This window comes from Hylaeus anthracinus, unplaced genomic scaffold (genome assembly GCF_026225885.1).
Source record: "Hylaeus anthracinus isolate JK02 unplaced genomic scaffold, UHH_iyHylAnth1.0_haploid 11982, whole genome shotgun sequence".
NCBI classification, from domain to species: Eukaryota; Metazoa; Arthropoda; class Insecta; order Hymenoptera; family Colletidae; genus Hylaeus; species Hylaeus anthracinus.
Genome location: NW_026534330.1, coordinates 5015916 through 5029954, shown reverse-complemented (window position 1 = coordinate 5029954; position 14039 = coordinate 5015916). Strand labels below are relative to the sequence as shown.

The following is a 14039-nucleotide window of genomic DNA, read 5'->3' as shown; positions in this document are numbered from 1 at the left end:
AGATAGGAGACACTTAATTCTCAAATATTGTGAAAGTCGAAAAGTTTATATACACTGCGATTGTTTCATTCGAGCATCGAGAGCAATATCATTAATCAAGTTAAAGACAGAACCTGACAAGATGTCAGTTAGTTATCACAGTGTTTCAATTCATCGAGTTTGACGTAGCTTTGCCAAGTAGCAATCGATGAGCTGTGCAAACGCGATAGGACAATGGAAGGTGAAACAGAGCGGAACCCAAGTTAAGAGCTGCCGTTTAAGACCACTGTAGAGACAGCGAAGGAATAAGCAGTCGGCTCGACAGAAAATTCCCAAGACGAAGTTGGTGTAACCAAGTTTAGGGGATCCGATCCGCGGTGGCTCTAATTGTAAGCAAGAATTGGATTAGGCTTCGTTGGTTTCGTAGGGGATAAGCTGGTTTGCGACTGAATTAGGTCTGACCAAGGACTGAGTCACTCTACTTCGTATCTAACAAAGGAATCGAGTGGAGCGTCTTTAACAAGTTTTAGTCAATCATTGAGGGTGAATAAAGGGCATTTGCTAATTAAAAATCACGATGAAATTCTCCAATCGAGTGTTTTGATGAAATTTTTTAGTCGAACATAACAAAGGAATTTTTAAATTTAGAATTTCAATGAGAATCTCAAGGAAATTATTTAATTAAATAAACCGAGGATAGATCTACGCCACTGATGAATTCAGTAGTCAAAAAGTGAACAAGATATATCCAAATATTTTCGAACGAAGGCGAGGAACGTTTACAGACGCCGAGGAGTACGAATTTGCAGGGAACAGAAAACATTTATTTTAGTAAACGATTCTGTTGTCTTTCTTCCCCGAATTCTCTAGACCGTGAAACTTTACGCTTCGTCCAAGCATCAAACAAGAATATTGCCAGGAGACGAGAGAAGCCGCGCCAGGTTAAGAATCGAAATTCTTTCGAAAGAATTTCGCAAGATCTTCGACATTCTTCTTCGCCAAAGGCCACCGACGACTCAAAGAACCTACGAAACGAGGATTTAATAGCGAGCTTCTAATTTCCTCCCAAGTTCAGACGATCTCTGCACGACCAAATCTTTCGTTTGCTTCCTGTCTTAAAAATTTCGTTTCTGTATTTCTGTTGAATAAAAATACGTAGCAAAATAAGGCACTGCATTTGTATTTGTATCTATCGCCAATAAAGTTGTGTACAATTATGATATAAATATAAAAATGGTTCTTCAATTTTAACGATAATACAACAAATCTCTAATAAAGATGTGATTGCTTCTCACTAAACAACAAGAATTATTAATTCAACTCATCATCTCGTAAATCGTGAACACGGAAATTTTGTCTCCTAAGAGGGTGTCTTCCAAAACGGTTGGATATCATCGCGACGCACGAAGGGTCCACGGAATCTCTGGATTCACCGTTTCCGGTTCACGATTTTCGTCGATGGAAGTCGAGTTACCGTTTTGCTGAGAGTTGGAGATCCAGACGCCCGGCTTCCTGGAGATGTCCGGTATCCGGAAAGTGTACTCGAGATTTCCAGCCTCCTCGGTCCACAAAAGCCTCAGTGACGAGTACTCGTGTGCCCGCAGTTTAACAATCGGACAGGAATCGATGACGTACGATCCGCTTACCGGCTTCAGGGGGTCGACTTTGTGCTCCAACACTTCCACCACGTACCACTTGCCCATTATCTGAAATCAATACAAGCCCAGCTATGAATTTATTACGCTCACGCTTCGGAAAGGCATGAGGATGCGTTCTGAATCGCTTTAATCAAAGCTTGCGTAGAATTTGGAGAACGCAATGGGAATCCAACGGTCAGCGATGCGTCGAATATTCCACGGTGAGGGGCTCATTTGGAAATAAGTATATTAAACTGTTAATTACCAAACTGGAGGCTTTCGAGACACTTTTTCTATACTCATTTCACTGTTTAATTAATTGAGACGACAGGGGAAACCTATGTGCTGAATCAATTTTATAACGCATTTTTTGATAATCAATCAGTGGGCGAAGAAATGAAGAATGTTATGGAATCTTTATGTTTCTGTTTCAGCTAGGATTATTTTCGTAAGTAAACATTTTGTTTACCATGCAAAAGTGAGGCATAGGATAACAGTGCCATTTTATCGAAACATTCCATTCATTTTATTAAAAGGTTCGATTGTAAAGCTTTCTGCTCCTGGATTATACAAAAATACAACATTTATTTGCTAAGAGCTCGCGAGCTCTTAACCCTTTGACGAGTACGGACCGCACCGATGCGTCCTGATTTTTGTGTGCTAGATAACGTAACGACGCATCGGTACGTCGAAAGTTATTGTAACTAGAGTACAAATCTATTCTAGCAGTTTCTATTCAACAGTTTCGAATCGAATATAATTTCCCTTCATTTCGCATCGAAGGAATGAATTTTCATTCCGGATTATCATTTGCAAAATCAATATTCATTTTCAACCAGTATGCGTTCGATCGTAAATAATGTCAACACGTCGAATCCCCGCTGTTTGGAATTGAAAAATAAATATAACGTTTTTCTCTCGTGACGTCTCATTGTTTGAATTCAGATACATTGATATCGACAGATTAAAATTACATAGCCGCGGATTTATCGCGATTTTTAAATGAAATTTCATTTCGACATACAAATTTGTAGAAGTAATGACCATAATTACGAGGGTCCAATATAATTCCATCTGGGGTACATTTTCGAGAATTACGAATTAATCTGCTGAAACGTCGATGAATTTATTTTCTGATTTCTCTCGCATCCGGGGGCTATTGTATATTAATTTCAACTCTAATTCCGTAATAAACACTCGACATGTAAATTTCGTTTAGCTTGTGACGTTGCCAGCGATCGAATGATCATAGTACAACAATTTTATGAAGTTTATGAAGTACTCAAGGGAGCTTGCCTTGCAAACTACTCTTCCTCAGTAGGGAGTCATCAATTCAAATTAAAGCAGTCGATTTATCGAGGATTCTCGCTCCTAGCCGACCAAAATGTATTATGGGCGATTTAAGGACACATTAGAGTGTAAAATGGAAGGGCTTTAAGAACTCAGGCGAACGTTCAGCATGATAGAACTTGTAAGCTGCTTGTAATAGTAAAATATAATGGACGGGAAGAACTGGTTAAATTTTCTAGACAGCAGCGAATTTAGACATTTTTGAGCTTGGTTTTTTGAGTAATATATTAATTCATTTTTCACGCATTCCTTTCAGAGTTCGCGAGCTCCTAACGAATATCCTGTACGCTCCTTCATACACGCAGCGAAATTAGGCAACACACATCGAGTTCCATGAAAGTGAATCCGAGGGATGCTGGACCAACGTGTCCTATCGATCTGCCCGTTAAATATCGAATCCAAGGTTCTCGAATGCGATCAGATGACCAGGGTATGCGTTAAAGTTAATTTATAACCGCGGCGCAGCCTGGAACAGGCAATATCGACTGCCGCAAGAGAGACTCAGTCGGTGAGATAATCCAGCGACTTTGGTGTTGGTGCAGATAAGTCCAGGAGGTGCTTAAAGCAAATTAGGGACGATTTATTGGCTGGTGGGTCGCTGGTGATTAACCCGCGAGAAATAATATCGGTGGGATCGAGCCGACTCGAGATCTACAAGATCGTGCTCGTCCTACGAAGAACAGAAATTCCGTTTTCGATTAAACCTGAATGGAAGTTCAGAACGCGTCGAAATATTGTTTTGTTTTGCGAGTTTTTAGCGTAAGGGAATTCATATCTCCAAACGGTCGTTCAGGAGATAGTTGAATGTTGGAATAGCGCAGGGAAGAGAGACTCCTCTTGCGGGGACGCCTTGTTTTCCCCCCATCCTCACTCGTGAATTTGTGCGTTGCAATTTCAAGCCGAATAACGAACATACAATTAAAATCGATAGAAAATACTGTAGTGTCGGGAGAACTATACGGAGGCATTGCGAGAGAAAGCGAGGGATGGGAAAAACCCACGGGCCAGGGGTTAAAGTTAAAAGGGGATGTTCCAGCCGAAAGGCAAGTTTTTTTGCAGTCAATTTTAGTCGAGTCGAGTTGAGCGGAGTTGTCAAGTTGTCGAGACGCGCTAGTTGTTTAAGACGCGTTACTTGTCCTAAATCGTTATGTTTTAAGATCGTAATAGTTCTAATAGAGTATTAAAACCGATATATAAATATACGTATTCTTAATAAAAAGAATAATAACACTACAATACTTAATAGCAATCAAGAAAGAAAATACAGAAAACGGAGGATCGTCGGTATGCCCCTTTCACCACTCGCGAAAAAGGTTTCTTACTTGGTTACACGCTATTCTGCGATCGTGGACCATACGAAACGCAAACGGTACAACCGAAAGTATATTTCAGTGTCCCGAAACAAACGACGGCGAGATTCCACAACAGGCGTGCAATTACCTTCCTGAAGAATGAATACGCGCGCGGAATACACGATATTGCGAAATATCCGTACGACTAACGAAGCCTCCACCCCCCCCCCGCCCCCCCCCAATCGAAAGAATACGCTTTTCATAAAACTGCGTAACGTAATTACGCGAGACTATGAACCTCGTAGAAGGTCCGTTTCCTGTGCAATTCCGACGGAATGAATGCGCTGGACTGTGTATCAGCGCGTTGCTTCAACGCAGTGGTACGTAACCTCGTCTCCAAGGGGGACGAATAAAATTAAATGTTGCATGTAATTGGAATTCTTTTCGTTTACTTCATCGACGTTGTAAATGAAACAAATAGAACTATAATCGCCATTGTTTTTTTTTTTTTTTTTTTTACTTTAAATCTTTGGCCTTGTCCTTTATAAGTCGAGCCAAACGTGTAAAAGCTCGTTAAGAGCTCGTAAATTGTGTGCATTATTACTAGAATCTCTATGCAAAATAAAATCTTTGCAAGCACACCATCAAAGACTGAACTTACACAGGGATTTATTCTTTGCAATATTTTTTCTATACTACTGCATACTGTGCACATTTTATAACTTTTTGTATTTTCAAATTTCCTATATAGGCATACAAATCCGCAGTCTAATTATTACACTTCGAGATTCGTCAACTTATCTTCAATTTCCTCGAATCATTTATGATGTTGTTTGAATGTTTGATGTTAAATGTTTGAATTAGGTTCGCGGAGTAGCCGTTGCGCATCTCTGCATTAATAGATCGGTTCTATGCGATTTCCGCGACGTCGCGCCGGTCGAGAGCAAGCAAACCGGTCGTTTTCACGCTCGAATTTGCCCGGCAGCATTTGTTATTTTAATTATCTCGCGCGCGGGACTGGGTGTTGTTTCGCGAGTGTTTTTACCGCGTGGCGTCGAATAAGTTGCCGAATTGTCTGGCGAATTAAATTGCGTTACCTTTGGCCCGTGGAATTGCGTTTGGCGAGAGAAATGAGAGAAATTGGATAGCCGGACTAACAACACGGGCTTTGTTGGGTGAATTTATACTAATACCATTACATGAGGGATCGTTATCTTTCTCATCATTTAAACGCCAATTAGTCCTTGTTTCATTACTGGATGGCGTGCAATTATTAAGCATAGGGCAAACGTTTTACTTCTAATCTAATTTGGCTATAGAAAAAAGATGGAAGCCTTTTAATTAATTAGAATTTTATGGATTGAAAACTGTTTAACGAGTTGATTTGAAACTTTGCAAAGTCGATGGGGAAAAGATCCCTTTGAAAACGGATCAACGATGTCGGATTATTCAAAAAAGAAAAAAAAAAACACTATTCTATCGAAACTAGAGTGACACAATGCCTCAGTTACTTTCAATTCCACTCCCTGCGCCGCGTTCGTTCATTAAAATGAGACTGACCGATGCACGGGCCGAACAGCAGACTCATCTGTTGGCTGGAATCGCGGCAAATGAGATTTCCACGGGACGGAGGACCACGTTTGCGAGACTTTTAATTACTCCCGCGGGCAGTGCTTTGTCCGTTTCGCCTGCTGATTATGCATGTCGTCGCGCCAAGCCAACCACCGTTCCTGAAGGCTCGATGCTCGATCCTGACGCGCCCGTCGACGAGTGATTAACACTTTGACTGCTGGTATGACTCGACTCCATATTGAAGTGCATAAAAGTGACGCGAGTTCGAGCGGACACTCGTGTCGCAAAGGGCACCCTAGAGCAGTTGATATTTACTACTGTGTATCTGTGTCCAGTGTAATACGATATAAAACGAAATATTGTGGAAATTTGTTGAGAACCCGCGAGAATAAGTGACCTCCAAGTATTGTATAAAGGTGACGTCAAACTTCAAACATTTACTATACGCTTTGACCTCGCGAACTTTTAACGAATCATAACCGAAACCTATTTGCACTTTAACCATTTTCTGCTTTGTATCATATTACTACGTACACTGCACCGAGTATCATTTATGTTCAGTGTCAGAGTTTCGCAAGCATTTAATTAAAATAAGGTTGTTTTATTAATATTTTCAGAACTACTGACCCAACACGTTATTAACTACTATTAGAAAAATCCACCACCTGCATTTAATACACGTATTCCCAACCCCAGGCGAGAATATTTGCGTGATTTCGTGGAAAGAAGCCACGATAGCGTGGAAATGGAGAATTTGAAACAGAACTGCTTGAATTGGCGCTTCGTACATATCGGCTCTTTGAATAAATTTAATTTGCATGCACTGTCCACTATCGTTTACACCGCGATGCTCGAAAGAGCGCGTTCAGCGACGAAGCAACCGCTGAAATATTTCATTCGACGCTAGGCAAATTCGGTTGTTCATTACTTTAATTAGTTCACGCCGTGCTCTAAAATTACGCGAACCCCGGCGCAACGCAATAGCGACTGGAAACAGTGGGGACATACGCTGGTCAAAGGTTGCTTTTAATATACAGTAACGGTCGTAATTGACATCGTCGTGTACGAGGAAATTGCTGGTATAAAAATGGAGGTATTTCGAAAAATAACTTTCCTTGCTGAAACGCTTGTTGCTCTGTCTCTGGTAAAAAACGCGGAAGCACGGGAAAAATTCAGATAAATTCTCGTACCACGGATTGCAAATTCACCGACTTTTTAAGGTAGCAGCAACCTGTAAAATATATAATTTTGGATATTCAGTTATTCAGCTTTATTCTTTATTACAATGGTATTGAATTTTTTTTGTTCTTCATAGAGGTATTACTATCGAAAACACGAAATAATGAATATTAACAAATATTCTTTTCATGTATAATTGAGCATTGCGAAGGAAATGTAAATAAATATAATTTTATTGTAAGTTTTAGTACATGTATTTCAGTTTGTCTACGAATTTTTGAATTTATACATCAATTAAATTCGTCAAATATGAAAGCGTTTTATGAAAGCTACGAAAGCTTTGTTGGAAGAATAATTATTTTCTTATGAATTTAATGCCATTCGACGACTCTCGATAATATCATATTATCATCGTAATATCACTATACCCTTCTTGGAAATTATTGTACCGCGAACGATATTAAATTTCCCTCCCTGGCACTGTCTATTCCTTCTCCGTTGAAAAAGAGAAACCGGGGCGGGAAACCGCTGAAAACAGGGAAAATATTATTGCGAACACACCGCTGGACAGACTGTAAATTTCAACTTATGCTGCATACCGTTGGATCGCAAGAAGTTGCATATTATCTGGCGCTGACGTTCCTGAAACTGCTGTTCCCTTAAATATAAAATGTGGAAAGGGAGGCATTAAAAGAATCAGGAAAGAGAAATTCCAAATAAAAATATTTTTTACACGGGAAAATATTTTCCCATTTGGATTCAGTATAATTGTATTATTTAGAAATATTTATTTAAAGAATATGTCTAAATAAATGATCTCGAAGCTTTCCAATACATCATGCTCGATTATTGTCTTCAGCATTTTGCGACAGTGACACATTTCTTACCACGAGCCAAAGTAACGCCAATGTTTACGATACTCTGGCTTCTCGAGACGATCAATTTACCTCACACGCGCGGTCATCATTTGCATTCTTCTCCATCTGGAATCGCGGGCCATTTTTCACCAATATTGCTTCATCTAACGCGCAGCTACTCGGCTCGAACCGTGTTCTTTTATGAGCTCGGCCCGCGACAGCGCTTCGTTGCAAAATTCACCGATGTCGGGGCAGAATTTCGCTCGCCGCGGGGCCGCCGTTATTGCCTCGGAAATGCGGCGTAAATCAATGTCACCAAAGTGGACGAGAAGGACCCGCTATCCCGTGCCACAGGACGGGAATTAACGAGATAATAAATACGACCTCCGTCGATTTACCGGCAAAGAAAATGAGAAAACCTAGTCTCCAGCTTCCTCGAAGCTTAAGAAGCGTGAAACGTCGCGCGTCAAGTTTTGTTTAGGACAGAAATTCCGCGATGAAAATTTTTATAAGGCCATCGCATCGGTACAATTTTTATTCGTTAAGATGTATTTTACACGCTGAGAGCTTGGTCAAAAGTAATTTAAAAATCATTCGCGTCTATGGAGCATAGTTTATCAAGCTCTGCTCTAAATCAGAACTTGTTGCTGGCCTAGCTACGTAGTATAGGTATAAACGACGCTGGTTTAAACTGGTTTCGAGCGTATCTTACATCTCGCTCGCAACAAGTTACTGAAACATAATCCTAGCTCGACATTTTCTGCGAAGCGTCCTTCCTACTGGGACACGCCACAGAATTCTACACTAGGTCCACCGTTATGCATCGTTTCTGTCGTAGAAAGGTCTCATATTGCAGGAAGGTGTGCTACCAACGTGTACATGGCTGATATATGGTTGTTGAAGATTCACGTATGGTTGGTTCGCACTTTTAATTTCCTCTTTTTTTTTTATCTAATGGGTGCAAAAGGTCGATAAGATACAGTACTCTATTGATAAGACTAAGCAAGGTAGCGTATTCTGTTGGTAAAGTAGAATACTCGATCGACAAAACAGATCGCATTATTGGCAACGTAGAACAGACTCGTACTACTACGTATAAATATTAAAAATCCTCATCGGAACCGTACTACGACCTGAAAAAGGTTTAAAGCCACGAGACTATCATCATAACTTTTATAATCCGGAAAATCTAAATACTTCTCGAGGATACAACGATTCGCAATCGGGGTCGAAATTCGAGTTGATGATGAACACGGTGCTTTCAGCGCGACGATTAAAAGTGAGGAGCGAGCGGCGAAATACGCTCGAAAATTAAAACTTTCAGTTTGCTGGGAACAGCCAGTTCCGAAGTTGCGCGATTCGTATGGAAATCGTATGGAAAGGGTCACGGCGATTTTGCGATGCTCCGACCCGCCGGACCTGGAATTAAACGTACCAAAAAATTAACGATTTTTTTTTTCTCCTCCTCCCTTTTTTCCTCTCCCCTGGTAACGAGAATGTTGCAGCATCGACGCTGAATATACAACTGGGACGCGGACCGTGACGAACAGGAACGGAGCGTAGTTTGTATACGTAACGGTTTAATCGTTGGACACGCGTTTACGTTAATTATACACTGGGTAGATGACGTTGGAAAAGTCGGGTACCTTGGGCAACGTGTAACGAACGGGAAGAAAGATACGTTTGTCTTTGTTGACTGCGAAGAAAAAGGTTCGTTGAACGAGTGACGTCTGGGAAGAGGGCGAGTAGTATTATCAGTTTGTGGTCAGACGTAAGTGAAATTATATGAAGGCATGCCTAGGAATATTAAACTATGATGACTTTATACTATAATTTGTACGTTTATCGAGAAAATAAAATGTTCGTTGAGTGAATGGAGTCTAGAAAGGAAGTAAGTGGTATTATCCGTTTGTAGTCAGACATAAGTGGAATATACGAAAAATACGCAAAATTATGAATTCATACTATAACTTGTACATTTATCAAGCATAATCATTTAGCAATAAAATATTTTTTATTAGATGTGTTTATCATAAATCTGTTAACAAATTAAATCATCCATTGTCACAGGCAATTACACACGGAAAGAATTGGTTGATGACGAATTGGCTATGACATTCATGGACGAATAATTCCTCGGTGGTATGTCTAAAATATCGAGAGAACAATTACGCAAATTCGCGGCATTTACACGTGAATAGACGTCAATGCCTCGCATGACGCATAAAACTTTCTATTCAGCGGAGGAAAAAAAGTGTTTCCCCAACGTTGATTTACTAACTTTTATATCCGTACGCGGCACGCTGCAAAGGTCGCCGGCACGTTGCGCACTGCACAGTGGAAAGCCACAGAAAAATTTAATAATGTTGCCGCGCTGGATGCACGTGCAAAGATCGTGATGCTTTTTTCCGCATACCGCACACCGGAAAATTCTAACCCTTGCTATTCCAACCGCTTTAGAATAAAACTCCATCTTTCCTCCCAAAATTTTCGAAAAATTGCGTACGCGGGTAGACTGTAAATTGATTTAAAATTTTTATTTTCTTTCACATAGAAATTTGCGTTCACTTACAATCTTTTTCATAGAAAAATATGTGTTATTCAACAATTTTCAAAGAATTCGTCAAAGTATAGCAACGTTTTCTCCGCAACAGAAATTTTCCTTTACCCTTTAAACTGTAACAACGCGTGGTACAGAATTTGAATCGAACATGAAAAACACGAGTCAGGCACGTCGTATGAAAGGATTTTGTACCCGATTGTGGCATTCATGATCCAACAGTAAATCGTAGGTCAAAGGATTAAACAATCCCTCTTTATATAAAAATTTGTTTTCCAAGATAAATAAATGGATCGTAAATAAATCTCTATAAAAGCGATCTCTAACAATAATTAGTTCTAAAATCCTCTTTTCCCTCGAACTACCTCTCTGTCTGCACGCGAACACCCACGAGTTTTTTAGCCCCATGTTAATAACGAAAATCTGTTACAAGCGATGCTCTACACGAAAATCCCTTTGAACAAATACCGTTCCAGCTGTCCCAAAAATGGTGAAATCCACGAGTTTCCGATATTGCAAGGGAACGAAACAAGCTTAAGAGCGTTAAATATCCTAAAAATGCGCACGTCGAAGCTCGCAACAGATGCGACACACGATAGGGCAGAGGGGAGGGTTGCGCGACTGAAAAAAATCAAATTTTTCGTTGGATCGTTGGGGACAATGCTCTGCAATTACAGTCATAAGGGGAAGTAATAAATATTCCTTCTGCCCATGGCGAGCCGCGGGAAAATGGAAGGCGAACAAACAAACGGGCCAGCTCTTGGGAACCGCTTGCAGATAAATTTTCGTTTATTGCTCGCGGTCTCTGTAGTCGTTGTAAATAAATTTATACGCGTGCGCGGGTAGATCCCGACGAGGCGTCCTTTTCAAAATTACAACCGTTCTCCTTTGTTAAATAGAAATTAGCGCGGAGCGGAGCCTGGGAATACGTGACGGGAGTGGTAGTAATACGAGACACGGAGGTTTTCGCCACTGGACGCTGCTCGCGGACTGTAAGAACGCTTGGAAACTGTGCGATATAATGCTCGTTATGTATTCCCACAACATGCCGTCATGATAGTTGGAACTGTGCCGCTTAATGAATGTTTGTTTTTGATGCTGCGTAGGGGAAGCTTTTATACGTTATTGAAGTGGAATTCCATGAATGGAATCAATTTATAGTTGGGTAAAACTAACTTAGAATTGAATAGGAATGAAGTATGATTAAGTGTAACCGAGTGAAATGGAAGTGGAAGAATAAAACTATTTTAGAATTGAATAGAATTTACTTATAGTTGTATGGAATTAAATTACTGTTAGACAGAATCTGAATACACGCTTCGGAGAATACGGGAGACTTTGTTACCCCGGTAACGTAGCAAGAAAATCTATTTTTATTTCTTTAAATTATGGATTGAGTCGAAGAAACCTACAGTTAATAGGTAAATTAAAGTTAACTGATACGTATAAGACCGAAGTGAAATAAAAATACCTCAAGAACCGTTCCACCGACAGCGCCAAAATTTCACAGGGACCACTTTATCAGGGTTATCGACAAATGGGAAGATTTCGAGAATGGAGCGAACGTCTGGGGCGTCGTGACACGTGCCATCTGGCAAGGAGAGGCCAGCGGTACGATCTGTCATTGGATTCATGATTCGTGGAGGACGCCAAGGTAAAAAAAAAAAAGAACATGGCAGAAAGAAGAACGCCACAGGTCGTAAAGATGCAAATGCACGTTTCGTGGAAAAATGGCTGGACGTCGGACGCGAAACGAGTCGAAGTCGATGGAATCTCTGACGTATGTTGAGCTCTTCTACTCTTGTTCGATGGTAACTGCCCAGGGGGATGATATGCGACCGTATTTCATCCCCATCGAGCTCGAGTTTATCGCGTTCCAGTTCTCGTTCCCGGAACCTGACGACCCTGGTCATTAAATTCGGAACGAAAGGACCACGGAATGCGCAGATCGTTCGCGTGATTTTTCACGAGTCGAGAATGGAGATTGAGACCTCTTCGAGGCGTTTCGAAAGAGGCGCCACCTGGAGCTGTTTAAAAGGGTAATAAATGAATCCTTAGGGTGCATGTGAGGAAAATTGGGTTCCAACATTTTAATAAAATTAAATTTTAGCGGTGAGATGGTGCTTGCATTTCAATTCTAGTTCGTGCTTTCACGAGGTATCGGTCTATCGAGTCCTTTATAGTCTAGACGTGGTGGAATTTTTCAGGTGTAGCTACAGCACTGCATTCTGATGTTAGAATTACAATATTCCTTTGATGTTCTCTCAAACATTTTATTCGAGAGATGTTTCGACCATCAATATTTATGGTCCTCTTCAAAGTTGTTGAAATATAATATCAGAAGAAAATGTTACAAAAGTACACATTTCCAAACAGCCGTTTAAAATTTAATTATTTACGTAAGCCTTATTTGTTAAGATCAGAGCTGCCACGAGTTTTTAACATAGAGAACAAATTTCCAAGTAGTTGTTAATAAATTGATTGAGCTCTTCAAACCTGTACATAAACATCAGACTTCTGGACCAACTTACACACATTTCCTCTACGTTAACAGCTCGATAGCATTCCTTTCAGAACGCTCACAATATCCTACAGATATCGATTAACAAATCCAGGCTTCGAAACGTGTAACATTTTCTAAGACGCGCAAATATTTATAACACCGTCGCCATATTCTGAATGAAAATACATCCAAAGGCATCGGTCCGGATGAAAATGTTCCGTCGTCGATTAATCACGAATTCGTCCCCCGTGGAGCAAACGACGAATGATTGGAGAAGTGTGAAAGGTTCCAGCGATTGTCTCCGAACAATGTGTATCGAGGGAAATGCATGAATTCGCAACGGAGTTCGACTCGAGTCTGGAGTTCGGAAGAGTCTCGAGCGAATCGATTATTGCAAGGGGACACCGAGAGTATAACGAGAGTTTCGAGTGGGCAGCGACAGGGCAGAGTATTTAACAAGAGTTTACAATTCAATGGAGGACCATTGTTCGTTGTTAAGCAGAAATTAACGTGCAACGCTGAATTCAGACACCTCCAACCCCCTTTGAAAGATGCACTAGCTATTAACGTACAGTGGGCTATCCTTTATCCTGTCGAAGAGGATAGGATATTCCTCTAACTTTTTCGTCGATCAAAACGGTAGAGTAGACCCACTGTTATTCGAACATTTGTTATTTAAATATTTCCTTATCCGAGCTCGTGAACTTGTAACGCATGAATATTGCATGTACATATAGGAGAAGATTGTCTGAGTTGAATCGCTTTGGATATTGTCTTAGATTGTAATATTTTCAAGGAATAAATTTTATAAGTATAGGAAGCTAATAGATATGGAATGATAAAAATCAGAATACTTTTCTCTTGTATGAATATTGTAATTTAAAAGAATGTCCAAATTAGAAACCATCCCCTGTTGCATTAATTTCTAAAATAATTAAATACGTAGAAATTGAATTCTAAATATAACAAAATCTTTGGAATTCTCGATCACAATCGTAACCAATTATTATGAATAATGGAGGTTTTACTGTGCTCTGATTGCAAAGAGGAAACGAAACGGAGAACGACTGGACGTAGAAAAAAGAACGATTCGGCGAATGCGTCTGGAAA

At 40.3% G+C, this 14039-nt stretch overlaps 1 protein-coding gene across 2 annotated transcripts in view; it reads right to left on the bottom strand.

Annotated features, from left to right (window-relative positions):
* LOC128886476 (uncharacterized) overlaps positions 1 to 14039 on the bottom strand; it is a 76869-nt gene that overhangs the window by 9163 nt on the left and 53667 nt on the right. For both annotated transcript variants that reach the window (XM_054141401.1, XM_054141402.1), the window contains one exon: positions 1454 to 1685. In XM_054141401.1, coding sequence (XP_053997376.1) covers positions 1454 to 1685 — 232 coding nt within the window. The remainder of the gene's footprint in view (positions 1 to 1453; positions 1686 to 14039) is intronic.